This window comes from Neopelma chrysocephalum, unplaced genomic scaffold (genome assembly GCF_003984885.1).
Source record: "Neopelma chrysocephalum unplaced genomic scaffold, ASM398488v2 Primary Assembly neopelma1_88, whole genome shotgun sequence".
NCBI lineage: Eukaryota > Metazoa > Chordata > Aves > Passeriformes > Pipridae > Neopelma > Neopelma chrysocephalum.
In genome coordinates, this window is record NW_020897750.1 from 1,981,468 (window position 1) to 2,007,556 (window position 26,089).

General features: G+C 38.3%; 1 protein-coding gene across 3 annotated transcripts in view; it reads left to right on the forward strand.

Moving 5' to 3' along the window:
• NR3C2 (nuclear receptor subfamily 3 group C member 2) overlaps positions 1–26,089 on the forward strand; it is a 205,211-nt gene that overhangs the window by 95,865 nt on the left and 83,257 nt on the right. For all 3 annotated transcript variants that reach the window (XM_027692691.1, XM_027692690.1, XM_027692689.1), the window contains one exon: positions 21,051–21,190. In XM_027692691.1, coding sequence (XP_027548492.1) covers positions 21,051–21,190 — 140 coding nt within the window. The remainder of the gene's footprint in view (positions 1–21,050; positions 21,191–26,089) is intronic.

Consider the following 26,089-nt stretch of genomic DNA (forward strand, 5'->3'; position numbering starts at 1 on the left):
TGCTGTTATAATAATAATTTTAATTACATAAATATGTATATATTGAGTCTGGACGTGATCATCAAACCCATGACACTAAGACAAAGCAGCCTTCATTGGGCACATGATGACTTTGTCACGTAGAACCAATTTTCAAGGCCCTACGGACATTGGTACCAAGGCATCCTAATGATCCTCCATCCAATGTGGCCTCCTTACCTTCTGGACTGACCTTTTAAGTTGCTACAGCAGGCTTGAGATGACTTTAATTTGTGATAAGAGATGATGTTAAAAATTACCTTGTCTCTTTTTGAATCTACAAGTCACTTGGAAGATTTGCCTCACCATTCATCTGCATGCTCTGATTTTGCAGTGTTATGAGATACTCTTAGGAGCACTGTACCCAGGAAACTGTGTTAGCATGGCTAACTACAAAGTTGTTGTGATGGCATCAAAACTGATTTTTCTAGCTTCCTGAATCTTCAACTGCTACTTCTTAGTAAGCGAGTTTGCAGAATTTTGACCTTGGTTTGTGTCAGAAAACTGAGTTGCTGGTCTTTGCTCCCAAAATTAAGTCTGACTATCCAAGCTAGATTTTTGAGATACGCATGTAGGTCTAAGTAGTATATTTGCATTTATCATTTAAAACTGTGGATTGTGAAGAACTGACACTATGTTGAATGTTGCATGTTTATAGAAATATTGCATAACTACTTTCTTCATGGATGCCTGAAAAGCAGTGCCCACCATGGTGACCAGGTTAGTTTTAGATGTACTCTGTTGGGAATTGAGGAAACATTTAAAAAGAGGTAAAAATGGTGGTGGAGTGGAAGTTGTCTTTTTTTTTTTTTCCACCAAACTGGTATTCTAACTTGTCTAAGCATTTCTCTTGATATTTGATTTCTTATAAATTTCGAACATCTTGCCTGGAGGTTGTCCTACTCATTTTACTTTTTTTTAATTTTTTTTTTTGAAACTAAAAATATTGGCATTACTTACTGAAACCAATCTCAGCTCTTTCAGTATAGGATTTGCAAGTACAGGATATTTTTGCCGGCCCCAGCTCCAAACAGTTTACTTAAGTATCAGGTTGTTAATACAAACCCAACAGGTGCTGCCTCTGAATTATGGATGATGGCACAGTCACTTTAGTTTGAATAAAGGTCTGGGATAAAATGCTTTGGGTTATACACAAAAGTAATCTTCAGCAGGCAGCCACAAATGCCAAAGACAGTTTTTTACTTTAGTGCAGGCATTGCGTATATGATTTCTGACTTAGTTGGGAAGAGGAAAGAGTAGCTGCAGTTTTGTATTTAGATGAAAAAATCCAGAAGAAACCTCAGAAACTGTATATGAACATGTAGTGCAGTATATTCAAATTTAATGATGACACACCTTAGCAAAAAGGTCAATGAATACAACATTTATTTCACCGTAGCCAGGATTTTCAAGATGTTGTTGCTGATAAAAGAGAATAAAACTTGAAGGCAAGTTTCTGCCTCAAATACACTTATCTTCGAAATAGCCTAATGTGCCAATTCTGCTCTTAAAGGAAAAATAGTTTACATACCTGACATCTGAGCCCTTTAAATCCTACCCGAAGATGTGTTTAGCATGCTGAAGCGTAGAGGAAAATGTCTGAATCTTGAGAGAAAAGCTTGAGGAAATAAGGAAGGGAATACAAACTAAGACAGTCACAAGGGAAAAACTCTTGAACTGAAAGCTTAGAAGTGAAAAGTATATGTAACTCTTCTAGTCTACTTAGCAGATTGAAGTTGAATGCTTAAATTATGCTATAACACTGCAGAAGAGGTAGTTCAATCTAAAATAATTAACAGATACTGACCAAATACTGGGGAAAAGTTTTAAAAGATTTTGTGACTTCATCCCTGGCCATAATAGGGAGATGAAAAGAGAGCAAAGAATTATTTGCAATCTGTGAAGTCCCCTCAAATAATTGGAATATTAGCTATAAAAGGAGTAAACATCCAGTGGAGAGAAGGGCTTTTTTGCCTGTTTCAGTCCATACATAAGTTTTCGGAAAAACTTGTGCAGAATTACAGTTAGTGCTTGTAACTCTTGAATGGGACATTCAACCCCTTTCTCAGTTGAACAGACACATTCAACTTCTAGCACTTGCAGAAGTATTCTGCATATCAAGATAGCATCCTTGTCAATTTATACACAGATGTCTTCATAGAGCACACACAGAGCAAACAAGTGATATCTCTCTCCTGGGGAACCAGTAGTCCTGTTTTGTGCACGTATTGACGGGCTTGTTTGGAATGTCACCAAGTATATTTAATCCAAAGTAAAATGGAGTTTTGCCATGGACTGTCATGAACTTTTACAGATTTAGTATTTAGCATCCTTTCAGATCTGTGAATCTCACTGTTAGAGAAGGAGAAAAAAAAGACGACCATACAAATTTCATGAAGTATGCATTGTATAAAGGATAAATGATTATAAGCATATGGTACCTTTCCATGAACAGACTTGCATAAGCATAAAACTTTCTTTAGAAGTAGCCTTGGAAGCATGTAGAGCTTCCAATATATCATTTAGACCACTAAATTAGACTATCTCCCCCCCCTTCCCTTCATGTTGTGGTAAAATGGTAAGAGATAGGACCAAATATACTCCTTAATTTCTTTCTTCCCTAAATTTTCCCTCTCTTCATCCAAGAAATTTAAGGGAATCATTGTTAAACACTGACATCCGTTTTGGCTCCATTATGCATAAAACGTGAAGAGATTGCCTTCAACTGAAAGGCAAAAAGCTAGAAGGTTATTAAAAAATATAGGAAGAGAATAACTATAAAAATATACTATATGGTTTTACACTAAGGAGCTGATCACACAGCTCAACACTAATTTTGTCTTACTGGGAAAACCAGGAGAGAGCAAATTTTTTTAATTATTATTTTATTTTTCTTTTAGGTGGTATCTGTATGACCTATGCTGTATTTCGTACACATTCCTTATAGAGAATTAAGGAGGTTTGTGGTGGGGGAGGATCATGCATGTCATTTGTCCTCTGCTCTCTTAGCTCCCCTCTGGAGGCTGGCAGGGAACTGTAACAAAACTCTGGAGCAGCTCAGAATTTTGTTTCTGTATCTAATCTGAGGCAGTTTTGAAGCTGACCCTAACAGGGCTGGAGTTAGCAGCATGCAGCAGCTGTAAATGTCATACTTGGACTCTGTTGCTGGGCTAAGTCTCGCTGTTGCCCATTGTTATTCTTGCATATAATTTTATTTTTAGGTGGTATTGTTTATGAGGACGTAGAGAAGAGAGGTGGGAGACAGAGAGGGAAAGAAAGGCTGTTGGACTGTCAGCGTTAATGTACACAAGTAAGCTCGTGAGGTGTTGGATCCCTAGAGTCATCCTTGGAGATCTGGACATGTGGGTGGGTAAATGTTAAGATCAAGTGTGAGCAGCAAGTTAACAACGAAGTGTTAGCAATTTACAACAAGGTTTTTCATTTATGACATTTTTGGGTAGTGTGTCCTCACACAGATGATGGTTATTTGCATGCTTTGTTGCAGGAAAATGTTATTCTGATAAATTCACAGCAGGGGAGGATGCTGCAAAATAACGTGAGAGCTTGAGACAGGTAAACATGCCAGACGGTATTTCTGATGGGCTCCATCATCTTATTTTCCAGGAACAAATGTGTGGGACGCAGGAGTATTTTAAGCAACAAGCTCATTTGGACTAAGAAAACTACATGTGTTTGAAACAACTGGGTAGAGAGTAATTTAAAAGGTGATGTTCAGTAACAATTTGACAGGTCGTGCTCTAGTGTCACTCATCGATCTGGTGATTAAGTTATGAAATATTTTTTGTATTTTGTCCAAACCTGGTAGAATATCAGATAAGATGGCCTCTTGGGTACTTTTAATAAGGAAATTGCAGAAAACTGGGAATGAAGGGCACGGCTTCAAGTATTACTGATTGTTTTACATGTGTAAATTTCTCAAAAGACTTAAGGAGTGCAGTAATACAAAAGTGATGTATATAATCTTCTTGTACTATCAGTAATAACCAGAGCACCTCAGAGCACTCTCAAGAGTTTAGCAACTCGCTGATTGATAGAGTTGATTGACCGGGACAGGTTTGCCATATTCCCTTATTCTCCCCCTCTTTTTTCCCCCTCCTCTGCTTAGCATAATCAGAAGAGAATAATTTTGCCACTTCTTCACTTAAATAATTTAAAATTTTCTCCATTTGATAGAGGAGGAGTTTCAGCTTAGGAGTGCAGAGTTATTTCCAGTAGTGTTGAGGATGTGAGGGGAAGCTGTGGCAGAGATTCCCTTACAGGAGAAGCCACCTGGAAGTAGCACTCAGTCCCTGCTTCCCTGCCAGTCTTCAGACTCAGTGGAAGCATATGCATGCCTAGGGTAAAAGGGCACAGAAGTAAGAGATGGAAAGATCTGCAGGACTATCTTAACTACATTTCTGTCAATGAGACATTGTTTCCTATAATACAATCTTAAATCCTTTCTTCATTAAAATTTTAAACCACTCAGCTCCAGAGTAAAATGCTTCGGTTCCTCTTCTCCTTAAAAAATAATGTGCATATGTCTACTGAAATTGCATTGTTATATTTAAAAATACCTTAACAGGCTGCTTTCTAATGAGCAATTTTTTTCTGGTAGCAGCGCACTTTTTCTAGAGCAGTGGAACAGCTCATAAATAGTTAATTGGGGTGATGACTGTACTTGTGCACTTGAGTAACAGTCTTGGTGGGTAACTTCTCAATCATGTATACAGGCCACTGTAACCTTATCAGGAACAGCAAAAATATATCAAATTTTGAGGAGGAATAGGAGACACCAACAAAATTTGCCATCTAATTCTAATTAAGTATAGAGCTGAAGTGTATTTGCTTAAGACAGCAATATCCAAAGTAATACATATTTTTTCTGTAAACTTTTTTTTTCATGACATAATGCCCATTAAAATAAATTTGGACTAAGTTAAAATGTTGAAACCCTTTCTTTATAGATAAGATTTTGAGTTTCTTTTATATCACCATTCTTTTATATCATTCTTTTATATCATCAGCTATTTAGTTTATCCCTGTCATCTCTTTCACAGCATTGGAATTTAAATATGTATATCATGTTTTGTTAATACTATGTCAGTGAATTGAATTACTCTATTTTTAATGAAAGCTCTTCAGGTTTAATGAGTAAAGAAACAATGTAGAATATAATAACCCAAGACTTAATATTTTCTTGATCACAAGTCAAGCCTTCTATATAATTTATTAAAGTAGCATAATGTCCTTAAATTTGAGGTCAAGATTTTGCAGGCTTAGCAGAGATTTTTATGCATAAGGGAAAGATGAAACTTCAAAAAAATATTATTTCAGCAGTTTCATAATTTAGGATTGTGACCTCATGCTCTCAGAATAATTATGGCGCATCATGATCAGCAGTTTATCAATATTCATTCATAGACTTAGACTCTCTTCATACCGTAGTTTGTAGGGTGATTTTTTCTTTTAATGCAACCATAGTAACTTTAAAATAGTTAGTAAATGCCTTTAGGAGCACAGCCAGTTGCATTATTTGGGGGTTGTGCTTTTAGCAGTATCTACAACATTTATGAAAGCCACTTTTTTTCTGTTCTTTTCCTGAATTTTAATGTAGTTGTTATACCTTCTGCTGCCAGGTGGGACCAGTGTTTCTAAGGAGCTTTCACAGTGATCACAGGCAGCCTGTGACTGCCTGGTAAAAGCTAACCAACTCTCCTTTCACAGTGGCCACCATGAATTTGTTGTGGTTGCATGTGTGATTCCTGCAAAAAACAGGGGCAAAGGAGGTTTGCCATTGGTTTAAGATGTAATTATAATGGCAGAAAAGGCATAAGAACAGACATGAAGGTCTGTGGCTGCTTAAAACTAATCTGTGGCTGTAAATTCTGTGGTGTTGCATCGGTCCATAATCAAAGTGATCAAACACTGAGAGCCAGCTACAAGGAGATGCCAAATCAATGGAGTGCACCAGTTTATTAAAATTTCTATCTAGCATCTCTAATGAAGCATTAAACAAAGTTTTCCGACCTACCCAGCCAAGAACAGCAGGCAGCAAAATAGCATGGACTCTTCTGTCTGTCCTGTAAATACCGTAGAGAAGGGCAGCAGGTGCTTGTGGTAATTCTGCTGGAGTAGCTGGCCAGAGAGCACCACCTGGCCTGACAAAAGCACAACTGTCTGCAGGCATCAGGAACGAGAAGATGATTCCTCAGGAGCTCAGGGTGGAGAGATTCAACTCTACAAAAAGAGTAGAGCTCATACTTTGGAAAATGGTGTCATCATTCACTTCTTGCAGGAAAAAGAAACTTCTACCTTTACTGGAATAATTGTCAGCAGACTGGAGGTTTGTTTTGGTTGAGGAAGAGCTAATGCAATTTTTCAGCCAAGGAAATCTTAGAAAATCTGAGAATAAAGGCCTGTATATTTTCTTTGTCAAGTAAACCAAGGCCTGTAACACCATTAATCTCAAGGGTTTCTTCAGGATTCGGTAAAATTCAGCTGTTAGGGCAAGCTCTTGAATTGGCCGCTCTGGCAAGTACATTCAGTCAGACCAGAACTTCACAGCTTTCCTCTGTCGGAAAGGCACGGGGCTTTTTCCCTGCCCTGATCTGCCTTGGTGTCTTGTAGGCAGGGCTGCTTCTTGATGTTTGGTGACTGTGATAGGTGAAACTGCCTTCCGTGTCACAGGGTTCTTGGAATTTTCAACTTCAAGCGGTTTTGCATCAAATCCAATGTTGTGCAGCTGATAACCTGCAGCCCACTCCATGCCAGCAACTGCAGTTGGTTCCCAAATATTGGAGAGCAGGAGGGACTGACTCTCCAGATTATCCTGCCAAACAGCTTGGCCTGAGCATTATTGTGTTGAAAACTTGAGGTCCTGCCTCAGCCTCGCTCTGCTAGAAGACACCACTCATGTTGGTGGTGTAGGCTTGACATTTGTAGGCGATTTCTGCTACTCCTGCAGCAAGTTTGCCTGAGTGCTGTGCTTGACAACACAGTCACGAAAGGGGATAACAAAAGGCAGAGCAGCATTTGCGAGATTAAAGCAGTGTTTCTGGAATGAAAGAAGCGTTGAACTTCAAACAAGTGCTTGGTATGCATTTACTTTTATTAACATTCCTCTGTGTGACTGTGAAATTTGGATAACAGCCTTGTTTCTTCCAAGCATTAGCGGGTTCTTCTTGGACTATCTTTGAGTCCTTGCTGGTGTAAAAAGCCTAGAAAAGATTTTAGGTGTCAAGTTCTTACAAGTGTTTTCAAATAGCTTAGAAACACTGTTTCTGTAGATACAGGACCACAGATTTTCGAAGAAGAGGATGGACAGTGTGTTGCCTGAAACCACTTTCCATGGGCTCATTAAAATCAGAATGGCTCTGAGGCAAGCCCAGGAAATATTGCTAGGATGTGTTCAAGGGGAAGTCCATGTTTGGAGTCTAAAACCACATGAAAGACAGTGATACCATCCACTGCAGGCAGGCTTTTGGAAATTCAGTAACCAGACATCTGTAGGTATGTGCAAAACTAGAACACTTTACTTGAGGAAAACAAACAAAAATAGGTGAATCTGGTGAGTATCTGTAACTGATAACATGCTGCAAACAGTTACTGCTTTCTGGTAGCAAGTCCAGCAGAACCCCAGACAGAGCCTAAGGAGATTTTTATGTAACTGAGCTGTCTGTGTGTTCCCGCCTAATAAGTTTTGAATGTCAGCCAACTTCAACTAAATTTGACAGTGGGTAGCTATTACAGCTACTCAGTTTTAGCTGTTATCTCTTACCAGTTCCATTAAAAGAAGTGATTGGAAGGAGGAAAGGCACCCAATTAGTGGCCCCACTAAAGGAAAGGGGCTAGTTAGCATTTTTCTCCTATTAAACGTTGCAAGCAGGAAGGAGAAAAACTAAGGAAACAAGGTTTCATTATTCCTGCTCCTGAATTAGAACTTAATAATTTTTAAAAATTGCAAAACCATTTTCTTCATATACTTTGTAGCTAAGCACTTGCTTTATTTTGTGTATATTATTGGGGAATACAGAAAGCAAATATGGAAGTAAGAAGTTGTAGGTCTCTTACTGCTTTGTGACAGTGGTGGGCTCCCATGCCAGGAGTTGCATGGAATGAAGTGGTCTGAAGCCTGAAGGTGTGCAAGGGGGGATGGTGGGGACTTCTTGGACCCTCCAGCCATGTAATAAAATTAAGTTACACTGTAATTGCTGCAACATTTGAAACTGTGGGTGCTCAAAGCTTACTCTTCGTTGAGTCATCTTTTTTCTTCCCCAAGTGCTTATTCTGCATATTGCACACCTGTTTTTAGCAGAAATAATTTTGATGGCTACAGGAGGGAAAAAGAAGCAGATTGTTTTAGAATAGGCAGAAATTCAAAGCCAGGTTGAATGGGGCTTTGAGCAACCTGGTCGAGTGGAAGGTGTCCTTGCCCATGCCAGGGGGTTGGCACTAGATGATCTTTAAGGTCCTTTCCAACCCAGTCCATTTGGTGGTTCTATGAAATTGGTTAATGAAGCAAAGAATGTATGTCATCAGGTTCTTTCTCTTTGGCTTTAATTGCGCTCCGTGTGGGACCTGTTGTGTTAGTGAGTAATATTTGTGGTACAACAATAAATGTAAATATTGTGGTCCTTGCTAAATGAGATTGAAAGTCTGTGCCTCAGGCTGCATAAATGAGTTCTGGGGGGTGATGGTTTAGCAAGTAATAATGTTTGCTCACTCTGCTATACACCTTGATTTCTATATAAATTGTGTAAATTTATGCATAAGCACATAATTATGCACACTTAACTGCCAGTTTGCCTCTACAGTAATGTGCTTTTGCGCATAAACAGTTAAACATCCTTTTCCTGAAATGGGAGGAATGGTGGTGTTTTTAATTATTGTACCAGCTCTTATTCCCACCGAAGTTAAATTCAAGCTGCCTTCCAAAATCAAGACCTGCTATATATTGCAAGAGAATTTTGACAGTATATAGCAGAGGATTTGGGAGATGAACTGGGGCTCTGTTAGTTGTAGAACATAACTTTCCTGGTCGGTATTTTGCTTAGTGTTCCCATTTTCCTTTAGTTTTTGCTATATGGATTTTGGCTATTCAGCCAGAGAGAGTGGTAGGTGCAGTACTGTGTATCATTAGTATGTGAGCAGCAGAGTGAATTTCAGCTGAATAAAAATGAATTCTTTGACTTGCAATTGTGAACGTTTCTAGTTTGCCTTGACAATCCTGTCAAGACAAATTTGAACTTTGTCAGCAATTGTGATTGCTTGTGGGAGAATTACCAAAAGCCTTTGCTCTAGGTATCAGTCAGTGATTGCAGCCCTCGTCTGCTATTTGACCAAAATTTTCCATGGCACTCAGCAGGCTATTACTTGTCACTCTGACATATAATGGAGGAGTATTTTAATTGATTTAAAAGTTAAAATTTATAGCTATTTGTTACAGTATAGCTGTATTACATGTCAGCAGTTACGCTTGCTGTGAAAATAGGGAAAGAGGAGTTGAAAGGACTTGGGGTTTAGAATATTTTAAAAACACATGCAGTTGAGTTTACCTTCCACTTCTACAGGCTATCAATAGAATTTTTATTTAGTTAACGGGAACAGAGTTTTCCTGTTATGTAATACTGTGGATTTTAAAAGGGATTCTTGAATGTTAACTGTGCATCTAGTTTCTAAAACTGTTTCTCCCATGTGCAATTCTCCACTTTCATAGTGAACTCTGAACAACTGCATTTTGGATCTAATGCTGTTTTGGTTTATGACCTAAACCATTCCTCTGTCACAGTCTCCAGATGTCTAAAATAGGTATAATTATACCCAAATCGAAGGGTTATGTGAAATTAAAAATTGTGAATCACTCTTAAGGCTGTACAGCATAAGTGCTGTTGGTGCATTTCAAGGTTATGGGTGTATTGGAGTGTGAGATCAGATGCTCTGGCAATACTGTCTTCCTGATTGCTCTTGTGGATGCAAGTGTCTTTCTAACTGGTGATGATTAGCCTAAAGAGTCTTTTTCTGTGTGTCCATTTCAAAACAAGCTCTTTGGCAAGAAAGTGAAGAGAGGAAGGCACCACAAGAATGAGTGGCTTGCATCTCTCTTCTCTCCACCCTGCTCATCGTTCAGCTTACCTGACTTTCTAAGTTAAGAAGAAGGATGGAAAGAATATCTGCATTGCATCTACAAGAATGGGATGGGAAATGGGGCTGTTGGATACTCATTAATGTACCCCTCTTTTGGCCTATACCTCCTGACCCTCCACATAAACTAGAGGCAGGGGAAAACGGGGGAACCTGAAGTGTGCAAATAAATGTGGTAATCAACAATATCACCAGGAACAGGATTGACTGTACCTTGGTGTAAATAGAAGAGTAAGGATCTCTGCAAATTGACACTTTATGTAGTGGAGGTGGCACAAGTGAGAAGTGGAGCTCCTGTCTGAACTGGAGCTGCTGCTTGCTGTGTCCTCTGCTAATCACAATTTTTTAAAGCAGATACGAAGCCCAAGAAGGCTGTTTCACCTGTGACAAAATTCACAGGTTGGATTGGGATCATTATTATTGGAGGAAATCCAATTGCATCCTGTTGGTAAGCATCCTGAGAGCCAGAGAGACTGGGAAGGGAATCACAGAATATGCTGGGTTGGAAGGGACCCACAGGGATCATTGAGTCCAACCTTTAGCCCTTCGCAGGACCATTCCCAAGAATCACATGTGTGCCTGAAGGCTACATTGTGTTTACAGTAGGCACAGACAGAGGCCACTGGAGATGTAATTGGCCAAGCAAAGAAGCCACAGTCAGAAAAATGGAGGATTGCTGCACTAGGGCCAGCTTCACCACTCGCAGAGATAGGCCATGTGAAGGTCTGCCAGAATACCCATTCCTATCCCATTTTTATTTCTTTGCTTTTTCTCCTTATTCCAGAAGCTGATGGATATGAATCCCACATCTATTTGCCTACTTAATGCAGGTGTATCCTGCTCACAATAATCTTGCAGGTTCCTCAAACATCATGACTGTTTTTTATTACACTGTCTAAAGGTAGCAAAAGCCCATTAAGGGAACAAGAGTGGAACAGTAATGGAGACAGAAGTGGAAATTACTCTGGCTTTTCTACCATTATAGTTTTAGGAGGATATTTGGTTTGGGCTGTGGGACCAGGAAGGTGGAAAAGACAAATTTCCAAACTACGTCAGTATCTGTGTACCTAGAGCTGCAGGGGTTGTCTTATTTCTTGTATCAAGTGATAGTTGTATGCATTAAAATGCCATGAACAGATTGAATTTCTTAAAAATGGAAAAATGTTAGCGAAAATGAAGCTTTCATTATTTCAAATAGAGGTTTTAGAAGTGACAGAAGATGTTTCAAAATAATATGACTATTTGTCTTTTAAAATATCTGTTAATCAGAGATGGTGGTAAAATTGGGGTTTGTCTCTTACTGTATCATCTGAAACAAGTACCAAGCTGGAAACTTCCAGTAAAAAATGTAAACTCTGTGCTTAACCTTATTAAGGATTATTACTTTTTGATTAGTGAGATCATCTTCGGCGGATTATTTCTTTTTCCAACCTTCCTTTTACAAACATAGACAAAACTCCCTGCATGTTGCAAGATACTTAAGTCTGTTCATGTCAGGAATTTCCCTGAAAAGCTTATATGCTTCAGTCCTATTACTCTGTTCTGTGTTGGTAAATAGTACTGTAAGCTATCTGTTGCCTTTCATTTTTCCCTGCCTCCTGTTTATGAAGTTTAGGTTTTGCAGACTTTCCTACTTCTATTTTCGGTTCCTATGTGGTATTGTAATGTAGCAGATGCTGGTACAGTAATGCTAATATGCTTTCAACATCCATACTAATTTTGTCTTGTTGGATGGGGGGCATAAGGGAGTTGAAAGGCCAAACCCCCCATTCCATCCTCCCATTAGATTCTTTCAGCTCAAGTAATAATTATACATGTTGCCTTTCTAAGCCTGTGGGATTGCTCTTATGAGTAAAGGTCTTCCATACTGGGGCTATTATGTGACAAGTTGGAAAATAGCCTTTGTTCCCATGGTAACCTTTTTTTTGTGCCTTGGTGCGTTTTTCCCCTATGGTTTCATGGTTGCTCTGGAGGTTTTTCTATTGTGGTATTTTAATCCCCAGTAGACCATGGTTGGCAGTTCAGTTTACTTTTTTTGCTATTATGAAATAATTTAATTTTTTTAAAAAATTATTTGATTATGGAACTCTTGTAAACTTTTTATATTGTGTGGTTAGGGCATTAATGGTGTGGTGACTTTCTCTGGAAGCAGATCATGCACTCAAAAGTTAAAACAAACATTTTGTAATAGGAAAGTATGTCCAACTGGACCAAACTACTTCTGTTATAAACTAATATCTTTAATTTAGGTATTCTTTTAGGACTTTTGGGGCCAAGCCCTTGCCCAATGTACCAGATAGATTTTTGTCTCTGCAACAGAATGACATTTCTTAAGGTCATTAATGGTCAATACTCTGGTCATCGATGTCATTTCAGGTTGCTGTATTAAGGGTTTCATAAAATAAACCTTCAAGCAAAGGCAGGTATTTTTAGGAGCTGCTTGCTTAGACTCTGAGGGAAGAACTTGAAAAAAAGTAGTGAGCTTTCGTTTGAAATTAGGAGGCTTTTTAAAGATATGCTCTTATTAGCATCTCCCTGCTACTATGTCTTCTGTGTATATTTTCTTCTTCCTTGCTTGTTCAATATTTCTTTGTCTTAGAAGTCTTCAGTAGCAGAGCAATATAGTCACATGGTCTTGTTTTGCCTCTGTCTACTCATGGTAATGATTTCCCACTGGTGCCCCCATCCAGCAGGTGAACCTCACTTGCATTTTATGCAGCTCAAAATATTGCTGACTGATAAAGCAGCAGACTCACCAGGTAAATGCTACTGTGCTCTCCTAAGAGAGTTACCAGGATGCATACTGGTTCACATATTTGCCAATGGTGAAAAATGGGGTGGTGCTATGAAAAATTGAATTTTTCAAACCTGTTTGTCTCCTTTTATTTGTGGCAGGTGGGCAGGTGCAGGAAAAGAAAGAGTTAAACGTACTCCCTGCCCCCCCTCAAGTAGACTTTCAATAATTAACTAGATAATTTTCCAGATAAACTGTTCCTGCCTTATCTTGCTATACATAGCAATTTATAATCAGCACCACAAACACCAACATTGCATGCATTTAAACTGCACTAATTCTATAAGTGGACCAAATATGAAAAGTTAGAGCAAATGCACTGTGAGGCATACTGGTGTTCTCTGACTTCCAAAGTTGAAGACTTATTCCTGATTGGAAACTCCCCATCTAGGTTAGGCATTCCATTTCAATAGATGACTATATTTATGTACTTAAAAAGCTGCAGAGCAAGTAAATTTTATTTCCCTGGGGCATTTGTGGCTTTGTACCTTGTGACAGTAGTTAGAAGAGAAAAGAGCATTGCAGAGGAATAGTAGGAACATGTTATACTTCTCTGATCACTAAATCAGTGGGTAAAAATTAGATTTATTTCCCTGGGAGATACGTGCTCTTCAGTTTCAGTCCACCACAACACACTTTTGTTTATGCTTAAATTTATATTTTTCTGTAGTCAACAGATTATTTGGAGATAAAATTTGGATAGCCAGCTATAGTTGCTACCAAAAGATTTCAGGAGAGAAGGTCAAGGAAAAGTCAAGGTTTACAGCTGGATGGAGGAAAATGCTGGGTCCTGTCAGCATCCACTAAGGTAAATGGGAACTGAAGGAGCATAGCACACTTGCTTCATTTTGTAAAATCAACATATGCCTTAAGGTTAAACTAAATACAGGAACCTGTTCGTTGGTGACTACAGCACAGAACCCATCAGCTTCTATTTGCCGAATAAACATTGGAATTTAAATGCTTTTTTAAAATCCTAAGTGCATCTTTTTATGTTTGCTGGGGCTTGAGAGAAAGGTTGGAGCCTTTTCTATTAGTGCATGTCAGAGTTTGCTTGTTATCATAATTAAGATCCAGGTATGAAAGGTGGTGTATGACCCTTAGGCATTGCTAAATAAAGTAACTTAATGTGAAAGCTGGAGTTGCTGAGGAAATAAACCAAGTTCTCAGTTTGCTTTTTCTTAACTAAATGCACTTTCCTCTCTGATTCCTACATGTTCCATAATACTAACCATTTCCTAAGATTAAATGTAATATCACAACTACTGAATTTTCTCTTTGTTGCTGTTGGGTTGGGGTTTTTTGTTTGTTTGTTTGCATTTTAATTTCTTTAAAATATATCCTCAAAGTTGTAAGTGGCAAAATAAGTTTATCTTGGTGAGACAGTGGTCCATTTTTTTAAATTACAGTGAGTAATAGTGGAATGCAGGAGTTGTTCATCATTAGCTGAAACAAAACAAAGGTGAGCAAATGGTAATCTAAGTATGAGCTTCAGGATCCTGAAGTTTGGGACATTTCAAAAATAATTGATTTATAACACAGGAAGATGCTATTTTCTAGGTAAATTTTTGTGTCCTTAATTGAATTTCCTGAATATTTTACATTGGAAATGTATTTTCAATTAATATTTTTGTTATTTGTGTTATTCTAGTGGAGAGAAGACATTAAAGGAGTAATTAATTCTTTCCCTAACCACTCACATTACTTATGGACTGATACAGTACTCCAGATGTCAGAGCAAGCGTGCACTGATTCAGATGTTATGCTTGGCAACTATCATCCATAATATGCACTAAAGTACATAGTTAGCTTTCCTAAAATATTTTAACCTTGTTCAAAGTTTGAGTTTAAAACTTTTTGTTTGTTTGTTTTAATGTTTAGTCTTAAAAACAATAATTTTAGCCTTTTTTTTAAGGTTGAGGGTATAAGGGTTGGTAGTGGCCATAAGAGTCCTATTGTTTTATGCAAGGAAACATAATTTCTATATTGCTTTTTTAATCTCTGTCTTCATCTCTGTAGGCCCTGAGAAACTCAGACAGCATTATTTGCAGCTAGGTTATTTAGCAGTTTGCCAAACTTCAGAGGGTAAATGTTGCTCCTCCTGCACACAGGAGTGTTGCTGCTGAGGCTCAGAGGTGGTTTGGTTTCAGCGGTTCTTCCTTAGCTCAGCGTTCAGTAGGTCCCACGTGACTGCCTTCTCCTCCAAAAATCTGGTCATTTCATCTCTGCACATTTTCACTTCTCTCTGCTTTCTTGGTCTGCTGACAAGAAGATTGGCTTATATACTCTGACATTTAAGAAATACCATTTTCCAGTCTGCTAATCTGCTTTATTCAAGTACTTATAGGAGAGAGCCAGGATGCCTTCCTGCAGTGAAGCTTTTTAAAAATTTGTGTTACACAAGCAGAAACTGATACTGGCCAAACATTAGTATTGACAGTTAAAATGAGCAGCATGGAGCAAAATCTGGGAGATGATGCAAGGCACTGGTGGAGGCTGTGACTAACATTGTTGTGTAGTGGTCAGGTAATCTATTGAACATCTTTTGACCAGTATAACATTTTCCAAATGACTAGTAGAGTTATCTTGGGCAATGAAATTATTGTTTTTATGTGAATGTGCACAAAAAATAACAGAGGTAATGTGAAGAGGAGATGGTTGTGCTGTCTACTCTGATAACTGAGTTGTTGATGAGTTAAAGAAAGAAAGGTACTTAAGAGCTGCTAAAAGAACTGACCAGTCAAAAGGAAGCACTTAAGGACGTAAGATTATCTGTGGAAACAAGAAAGAATTCAGGGAACTATTTGGAGGGGGAAAAGAGTATATTTCCAGGGTAGCATTACCTTCGTAATCAGTGTCTTGATTTTAGTGCCAGGTGGCAAGGAGCTGTATTGTTGTTCATAGTGGGAGTTTCTTGTCTCCTTGGGCATGATTGACTGGCCTGCTGCATGGAGGTTGGTGAAGGCCAGGCCATGTGAGTGTGCTCCTGCAGCAGCACAACCAGCTCTGCAGCTCTTGGGTGCCTCTTGGTCAACTCTTGGCCGCCTCCTGACCGTCCGAACCTCCTCGCGTGGGAGAGGTGGGCCCAAGCTCTGGTCTCTGTGCTCAGCCAGACCAACCACATCCTGGTTGTGAAATACCATTTGAAATACACAGCTCTTGTTTTGGGCCACAGGGAGGTTAGTTTCAGGATTTGTGTGTGTAACAAAGTTAACTATCATGTTTTTGTGTGCCAGTCCCAGTAGAAGATGTCTCTTGCTGGAGATTACGCCCCTTCAGAAATGAGGTGAGCAGGTAGAAAGAAGTAAGCTGCAGGCAGTCTTTGCATCTTGAATATCCTAACTGTTCTTCCTCTTAAAGGTTGGGAGATTTTTTCCCTATGGTATAAATATGATTCGATGATCTCACCTTCTTTTTTTCCTTTGTTTTTGCATCACTTTATTTATCGAGGTGTACCCAGGTTCCTTCTGTTTATTTTACTGCCAGAGAATTTCAATATGAAAAAGAAAAGTCAATGACGTGGAATTAAAAAGGACTCATCTAGATCTCATAATAATAAAAGTGCTTGGAACAAATGAGTTTGGAATTCATATTGTGGCTTATGCTTCTTTGGAGTGCTTTGTTTTATCATCAGAGAGGCATCATTTGTTTAAACTGTGCTCCTGTCTGACATCTGGTTTGAAAAGCATAATAACCTATACAATCAGCTTTTAAAATGCTGGATTATCTGTGGGTTTATTGACTCTTCTTTACAAAATCTGTTATTTCTAATTAATTCTCCATATAACTATTTCTAAAGCCAACTCTCAGACACACAAATGGGCTTAATGGCAATGGCTAGTCAAGGTCAGCATTTAACTGCCAGCATTTGCACTGCTGAGGATAATAAATCAGGCTTATTCTTAATCACATACCCCACAACGTGACGAATGTTAGTGGAGCCATATAAGCAACCATTTTACAAATCATTTAGAAGATACATTTGGCATTGTTAAACTGGTCCATGCTGCCCTTGGCTGTAAAAGCATTGTGATAAAATATGTATGCTGTGTTAGATCTCCTTTGTTTGAATCCTGCAGAGTTTGTGTGTGTACAGGGGTGTGTGTATGTGTTTGCTTGTTTTTTTCTTTGTATTGCAAACAATGAGAGAGGCATGAAAGTAATATTACCTAATCAACCTATGGAAGCCACTGGCTTCTGAAAGTAGGGATGAGTAGCCAGCTCTGTGGCACTATTTTCTGTTTCTTGTGTTTTCCATTAGGAGTTTATATTGAGAGTAGCTTGCCACCCACAAGGAATGTTCTGGGTCAACAAAAGTCCATTGTGTGAAAATTTTACAAACCGCTGTTAAATATCAGAGCACTATGTTTTAGGCACTAATTTGATTTTAGGCAAATATGTAAATACAGTGTTTTCACTTGACCTAAATTTTAAGACTCAAACCTGCTGTGGCCCACAGATGCCATTAGATTTAGCATGTCATTCAAATAGATATTTGGCAATAGGCTAATTACTCTCCAGGGAACCAATTGTAAAGTTTTTAATCTTTTTTTATGGTATTTGTTCTTATATGGACCAACTCTTGTATATTTCAAAACAGAGAATGACTCAATTACTTAAGTAACTTTGATTATTGTTAACTAAACTTTTCATCTGGAGCCAAAAAATCAAACTGAACTCCAGAAAAACAGCTAAAATTAAATTAATGGAGATATCTCTGCTACAGTCAACTGAATTTAACACTGAGTTTTTTGCTTATTAAGTGTTATCTGCCTGTAACTTTTCCCAAATGCCAGTTTACATTAGGATTACTTGATAAAAATTCATGGCATGTTGCTGTAGAAAATTAATGCAAAGGGAAATATTTAACTTGGAGCATGCATGAAAAGCACTTTCAGTGTGGGGGGTTTAGTGTAGTTTTTCTGCCTGTACCTACTATAGAATACAGAGCTAAAATGATTAATGAAAGAATTGGTTTAATAAAAGTAATGAATAAATAAAGTGTCATTCTGTGTCATAAACACTGGATGTCTGGCCTTGAAATAAAGGCTTGATTACGACTCAGATCTTGATGCAGGTCTTGTTCACACTGGTCAAAGTCACTAAGAAAGGGATGACAGCCTGAACCAAGAGAGATTTAGGAGGAAAAAGTATAACCATCCGTGTGTGCCTTGTTGAGAAATAAAAGCTTCCATGGAGAGAACGACTTAACCTGAGGTTTAGCCGTGTGATTTGAGCATGTTTTTGTGCTCAGGCTGTTATTATTTGCAGGTATGTACAAACACCACTCTACCTTTGTATGAGGTGCTATAAAAACATTTTGCATTGGCAAATACTCAGGTATAGCATGGGTGAAAGACAACATGAGAGAGTTTAAAAACAAGCCAAACATTGCTCATTAGAACACAATCATAGCTAGAGCTGGCACAAGGTGGAGGAGATTTAAGTACCAACAACTAATATAAATGTTTCTTTGCAATGAAGTATTTGAGAACTGCTCCATGTTGGATACTCCTGTTAAATGACAATACCTCGTTTGTGTTTTAAGCTATTCCACTTTTAAACTGATTACAAGAATGAGTTAACTGAATTTCATTCCAGAATGTTAAGTTTCCACCTGTGATGATGTGGCTGAGTATCTGAATACATGCTTTGTATTCAAACTTTACCTCTGCCTTCCAGTTGCATTCAAGTCTTTAGTTTAGAGAAAAGCTGTATAAAATATGCTGTAGATTACGTCTTAGGTAGGCATTTAATAATAGTCATGGATCAACTGGTGTCTCAATGTGTCTTTTTGCTGGCTTTTTTTACCTAATAATTCTGTGTAAGTGCAATTTTGTAGGGTAGCTTGTGTCTAAAAAAAGGCTCTCCCACCTTGTGCAAATCCTACATGACAATTTATTTTCAACTAAAAATAATACATAATTATATATATATATGCAATATGTATATATAGAGAAGCATGTGTGTGCGTATATGTATAAAAATAAAAAATCATGCACACTGCTGTGATACCCTGGAAACTTCCATTTCTCTACAGGAAGAGCTCTCCAACAAAATTACCTTTTTTTTTTTTTGATATGAAAAAAATACACTGACCTTTTTCAGGGTGGAAAGACTAGGAAAGTTTTTGCTAGTCTTTTGAATAAATGGGAACATGGAGCATCAAAATTACAAATCCCTGGAGATGTTTTTGTGTTATGTCAGAATGGAAATGTTACCTTCTTCAGCAAAATACTGACATATGCAGTGAAAAAAAAGAAGAAAAAAAGAATTTTCAATGGTAGTTTTCCAGGTTATTGACATTTTCTCTAGAAAGCAGACACCTTTTGAAGAATTTTGTTTAATGAGAGCTTAATTTTTTTTCGTGCAGTAGGGAACATGCTGGAGGGAGAAAGTCCTGTCCTTTGCCTAAACACATCCGAAAGCAGAGCTGAATACCAGCACAGCCTTGGCAAATCCTGAAGAAGTTATCTTTCCCTAGGGTAGATTAATGCAGCATGCACAGGTATGACTGTGACTCGAGCTCACAGAACTTATTTTAACATAAATTTGGTGAGGCTTTCTCTCTAACAGATGAGCTAATGCCATCACCTAGCAATTATCAAGTAGTGTGATGTTATGTAATGAAAGTATAAATAGCACAAGGACTAAAACTAGTAAATCTAACAGACTAGCGAGCAGACAAGAGCAGGAATACTATTTGGAACATTTTGATTAACATCTGAACACTGTCATTTAAAAAGACATTTAGATTTGATGTTACAGTAAAGCTGTAGGCCAGGAGAGTTGCGCTCCTTCATTTGGAATGGCATTCGAGCTGTGCCCCCTGGATAAATCACTTGGCCTCTGTATAACTCTTTAAAGGAAGTTAGAAATTTGGAAAAAGACAAGAGTGCATACTTGAAATTTCTTAAGCAAGTTCGTTGTCTTATGTTTGAATTAAGACTACCTGTGCACTGTGTTTCCCGATGTCTGATGGACAAATAGCCTGTGACTTGCAGTTTGAACTGCTCGATTATTTCCCCATCAGTGTCTTTCAGGGTTGTTTTTGTAGTTGTTTGGCAGCGTTCAGAGGGATAATGTGTAAGAAATGTAAGAGGTCATGTTTACCTGGAGGGGGAGAGGCTGTGTGGAAGGAGAGACTCTCCCCAGCCCTACGGAGACATGGGAAGGATCCAAAGCTTTCATCTCCTTCAGGATCTGGCATGTTTCTCCAAGCATGCTGATTACACTAGGGTGGCATTTCCAGTTCCTGGGGGAAGAAGGGAGGGAAGAAACTCACGGCATCGTGAAATGTGACTTGTTTTTGAAGAGCACTGTCTTTTAGGGGTGCCAATGGAAAATACTTCCTAAAGCTACTGTTGAAGAGTTATGGCTTAAAAAGAGCCAACCACAGAAGTGCCCTGTCATTTAAGAAGGCAGTAGATGATTGAAGCAGGGTTTGCAAGGTGTGTCAGTCTGCAAAACGTTGGGATGGTCTGAACCTCCAGTGCTGCTTTTCTGGCACTCACAGTCATACAGAAGGGTTTTCTGCGCTTGCAGAAAGTAAAAAGGCTCCAAAACTCTACAGGAAGTAATCTGTTAAATTACAGAAATATCGGAAATATTTCAAGGACCACTGCAGTGATAAGCAGAAATATGGACAGGGGAGTGCACTTTGCTATGTTACTTTATAAAATGGCCTTTGAGGTTTTTGTACGGGTATTCCTCAGCTGTAAAGGCTTCAAACAAAGAAACAGAAAGAAAATTTATAGCTGCCAGGTTGCTGCCAGAGTGGTTGGTTGGTTTATTTGTTGTTTATTTTCAATTTTAATCATCTGCTACCAATAAGTTACCACTGCCCTTGTGGTAACTTCTCACATTAACATTGATATATTATGGGTGTTGTTTTAAAACAGACAATAAAAATATTGCACTTACTAATTAAAGCAATTCATGTATCCAACCAGGCACTGCCAGAAAGAGTTGTGGTTTCCTAATTGTTAGGTGCCTTGAGCAATCAACCTGTTATAAATTCTTAATTGAACTTTGTATTATGGCCAGTGTGATTTGAAATATTCATAGCTGCTTTGTTTGATTGTTTTTACTCCAGCTCTTCATTGAGAAGTGTATCAACTGGATCTTCAAGACCTTCCAAAGTGTGTTTGGTGTGTGGAGATGAGGCATCTGGATGTCATTATGGCGTGGTTACATGTGGCAGCTGTAAAGTTTTCTTCAAGAGAGCAGTAGAAGGTAAGAAAACACAAAACAAAAAAATGTCAACACAAAAGAAAAGACAAAATATGTTCTGAGGTTTTTTTCAAAAAAAAAAATATATATACACACATATAAATTTTTCTATGTGTTTTCTGCTGTTGATAAAATTCTATGTTGTTAATGTGAAAAAAAAAAGTTGAATGAACTCCAATTAAATTTGGTATAACTTATGTAGGATGTGCCAGGGTGTTCTGCAATGTACACCTTCTAAAAGATGCATTGTTTTACTTCATGCCACTGCTGAATCAGGCTGCTTCTCCACCACTCCAAGAGGTTTTTTGTAATTTTTAGTGCACAAAGATACAATTGATGTGAACATACTCCTGCTTCTCCTGTCCTGGAGGATGAATACATTTGTCTCATCATGCTTTGGCAGCCTTACATGACAATGAAGTTCTAGTCTTTCCTGGACATCTCAGTAGAAAGAAGTTAGGATTACTCAATAGTGCTATAGTACGTCTAGTAGGTGTTGTCTCTTCGTGACTTGGTTTATTGGGGTAAAAGAAAATGTTTGACCTTTACAGACTTTGTAAGCCACTTCATCAGGTGATAAAAATTAAGTTTTTAATATCTGATAATAAGAGTTCATGATATGCAAAGGAAGTAAAACCAGTATAGGTTTTTTGAAGTCTTTGCTGATGAGTAGATGTTCTTACAACCATGGATGAAGCAAGACATGCCTACTTACTGATTTATCTTCATGAAGAAAAACCTAGAAGGAAGAAAATAGGCTCTTAGTACGGTGTCCAGCTTGTGCACTGAGAAGAGTGAGGCAGTGTGTGATGTGATTAATTTCTTCTGTAATCATTAAATCTACTGCTGATGGCAATAAGGATTTAGCTCTTTGTTAAATAGACCTGGAGGGCTTGTGCGTCACTGAAATCAAGACCTTCATGTAATATCTCTCTATCAATCTATTTATCTATCATTGAAAGTGTCGATCTAATTGAAATGAACCTTCCAAAGTTATAAGGACATGGCAGAGGTTTCCCCTTGCTGAAAGCACTTTCTCGTGCAGTTCTGCAATAGCTGACCTTGATGCCTTCATTCCCCAACATCTTCCTTGAGAATTTAATTGCTTGATGTAGCACATGAACTGGAAAACCTTACTTACAGTCACTGAGTGATTTCCTCCGTGTGCTTCCACGCCACATCATGGGTGGGTCTTCAGACATCCATATCTAAGCTGGTCTCTGAATCACGAGGATATATCTTTTGGATTTATGGTGGTGGTGAGCTTTTCCATACAGCTGCATATACTGTGTGAAGTGACAGCACCTTTTGTTATCTTCCTTCCTCCTTTCCTGCCTCCCAGGAAAGCTTTCTTCCCATTCTTGAATCACTACAATTTCAAGGTGCTACATATCTCTACATTTACTGCCTTCCTGTCTTTTGATGTCTATTCTGACATGATGTCCCTATCCAACTTTATAGGAATTTATGAAAAAGACTATGTTTCAAAGCCTCAGAAGCCAAAATTGTTAGGAAAGGATCGCTCTCTGTGATCAGGCATAAAAATACATTTTTAAAATGTAATTAAAAGTGATCGGTAATTACTGAATGTTTGCAAGTTAAGCAAAAAAAACCTCAAAAAATGAAAGACAAAGCTACCCTGTCATCCCTAAAAATGTATAATGTGTTTAAATTAATATACATTTTTTGGAGTCATTATATTGACATACATGTTCCTACCAGTGGTATGTGAGCACTGTCTAGACATCTGTTTGATATGCACAAGACTAAGCTCTTGATGCTACCACTACCATTGTTGTTATGCAAACACTGAAGTTTTGTCTTGGCTTGCACTTTTATGTTTATATATATGTATATGTATACATAAAAGTACATTGTAGGGTATTAGCCACAGAAGAACATAGCAAAAATATAATATACGTTTTGGCTTCAAATATCCTGAGACTGTAAATATAAATAAAATTTTGTGGAGGTAGTTTTGTAACAACAAGTTTACTGTGGAGTCATGATAAATTTTTCAATCAGGAACATGACTAGTAAAGCACCCTATTCTGAGGTTTCCTGGTTGAAAGTAAATATTCGTAGTAATTATTCTGTGTCATATGTTCACGAGGATGTTTTTAAAACTATGGCAGTGCAGGGCATGGTATAAATAAATAAATAAATCAAAGTGGAAGAACTGCTTTAAATGTAGATCCTGGGCATACATGTCTCAGCACTGAGCTAAAGCTGTGTTCTTGAGCAAAGGTGGCAAGAGAAGTTGTAGTCTTTCAAAAATGGCCTCCTCTTCCGATTGTTATTTAATACAGTAACTACAGCTGGTGTCATTTTCACAGAACCACAGAATGGCTGAGGTTGAAAGGAACTTCTAAAAGTCACCTGTGTAGCCCCCCTGCTCAAGCAGGGCCACTTGGAGCCAGTTGCCCAGGACTGTGTCCTGATGACCTTTGAATATCCCCAAGCATAGAAACTCCACAATGGGTCTAGGCAATTCTGCCAGGGATTGGTCATCCTTACCGTAAAAGTGTTTCCTGCTATACAGACGGACCATCCTGTGTTGCAGTTTGTGCCCTCTTTGGATGGAGCAACTCCTCCTTTAGTCATTGATTTCTACTGATGTCTAGAGAGTTACGTACTGATAGTTCTTCAAAAGAGGTGGTGGGATGGAAATCATGGGAGAGAGCACATGGTGTTCGGGTGGAAGGAGGAGAAGTGATGTAGTTGAAGATATCCCTGCTCTTTGCAAGGACCTTTAAAGGTGCATTCCAACTCAGCCATTCTGTGAGTCTATGAAGTGGGGAGACAAATTGTGTCAAAAAGCATGGAAACAGAGAGAAGGGGGATTTGGAGAGGGGGACCCCTGCACACCACCCAGTTCTTTGAGTCTGGCTAGAATTGCTAATGTCATCAACCCACCTTGAACAGCTTTTGAGTGCCTTTGAAATATTATAAAACCAAAGCGATTATAACAGAAAATAACAACTGTATTGGAATTTAAACACAAGAAACTAACAAGAAACACAAGAACAAAGAGACTACAGCTTGCATTTCCAATTATAAATTTGGTAATTGTATTCCCAGTTAATCGTATCTGGGAACTTGCAGGAAATGTCTAATGAATTTATGAGAAGGAAAGCTGTAGACCAAAAAAGTATTAAAATGGGTTTATTGGTGAAATTTCAAAAGTAATTTCAGATGGAATTAATTACAGGGCTGTAAATTATCAAAGTATGAGTTTTATTATTAAGTAGGCGTGGACTTTTTGCTGACTGACTTGATGAACAGGAATCTGATCGGAAAAAAAGTGATTTTGTCATTAACGTTAATTTGATCTGCTTTGCAAATGCTAAAGTCCTTTAACTGTAAAAGTTTTGATAACTGGTGTCAATGCAAAAGTTAAGATGTATATATTTAGAATACATATTTACATAGGATAATTCAATAGGACTTTTTTTTCTAAATTACAAATATGGCAAATCATAAAGTTATCCGAACTTTAGTTTGTCATCATAATAGAGTCATATGCTGAAAATACACTGTACTTTGAGGGAACTTAAAGCACCTGGCCAGTCTTGTCTTCTCTTTTTCCACTGAAGCAGCTTTCTCTAAGGAGAGTAACAGGCTTGAAGTCAGAAATCACATCTGTTCTTGCCTATGCTTTGCATTTTCAGTCTTCATTTGTTCAAGTTCCAGACATGTATGAGGTAATCTCTCCTAAATCAAAATTTATATTGTCTCTAAGTTGCTAATCCTTTATTCTTCCTTTGGCTTGAAGGTAGGAAAAAAAGAAGGCACTTTTTTGTCTCCATATGGGGCTAAAGACTACAGTACAAATGACCATTTTCTTCCAGTTATTTTACAAATTTGCTTGGAAATTTTTGGCTACTTACAATGGGAGAATTAAAAAATTATGTTGTATTAGTTATGGGCAAGCTTGTCCTCTTTTAAAATACAAAGATGTGATATTCAATAAACATCAGATTCTGCTGTTGATTTCTGCTTCAGGAGGTTCACCTTGAAGCTAGTTCTTCTATTTTAAGTCAAAAAAATAGATTCTCTTCCCTTCTGAAGTAGAAACATAGTCACAGCAACAAGTTCCTCCCCCACACACCTGACCTTTTGCTATTTGCTGACTTAAAGTGGGGGGTAATTTGGCTGAAGGAAACCTCAAAGTCTGATATGATACCTCCTGCACATAATAAATGTGCTATGCACCTCGGTGAGCAGCCTGGTAACAAAGAAACCCTACCTCCGCTGATGTTTGAACAGCAGCTTATCCAAGAGTTGGCTTTAATAGTGGAAGAGATGAAATTTCTTGTGTAGCAATGTGCGGGGTCTCAGCACAGCTGTGGGAGCTGAGATTGCCTCAGAGATAGGGTTATGGAAAAGTGGTGCCATTCTCCCTCTCCCTTTGTGCTCTGAAAACGCAGACAGCCTGGGCTGCAAGACCAAGGGTCCAACCCACCAGTCACCTTGCCAGGCTACGAGGCCAATCCTTGTGCCATAACCAAGAGGATCCAGCAGCTTTAAGAGGCTCATCTTCATGTGAAGGGTTACAAGCTATTGCCAGGCTGGAAATTCAGTGGTAGATAAATCCAGTTCTTTGGCAAGCAAAGGCACTGTGCGACTGTTTAACAAGGGGCTAGATGCATAATATCCCAGGGATACTCTTGTTTTGGGTGCCTTGGTTTTGGTTTTTGTTTTTTTTCTTTTGGAAGTGTTCTGTAGTCTCTGTGTCCAGTAGGCCACACGAGATGGAAAGCAATATATGTAACATGTTATTTTCAGAAGCAGTTAATCTTCCTATGGTTTTCCTATGCACTGTAAGTGAAAGAGCTTCCCAAGACTTTACAATCTCCAGAAGAAAATAAAGAGAAACTAAAGCCTCTGTGTGTGCCTCAT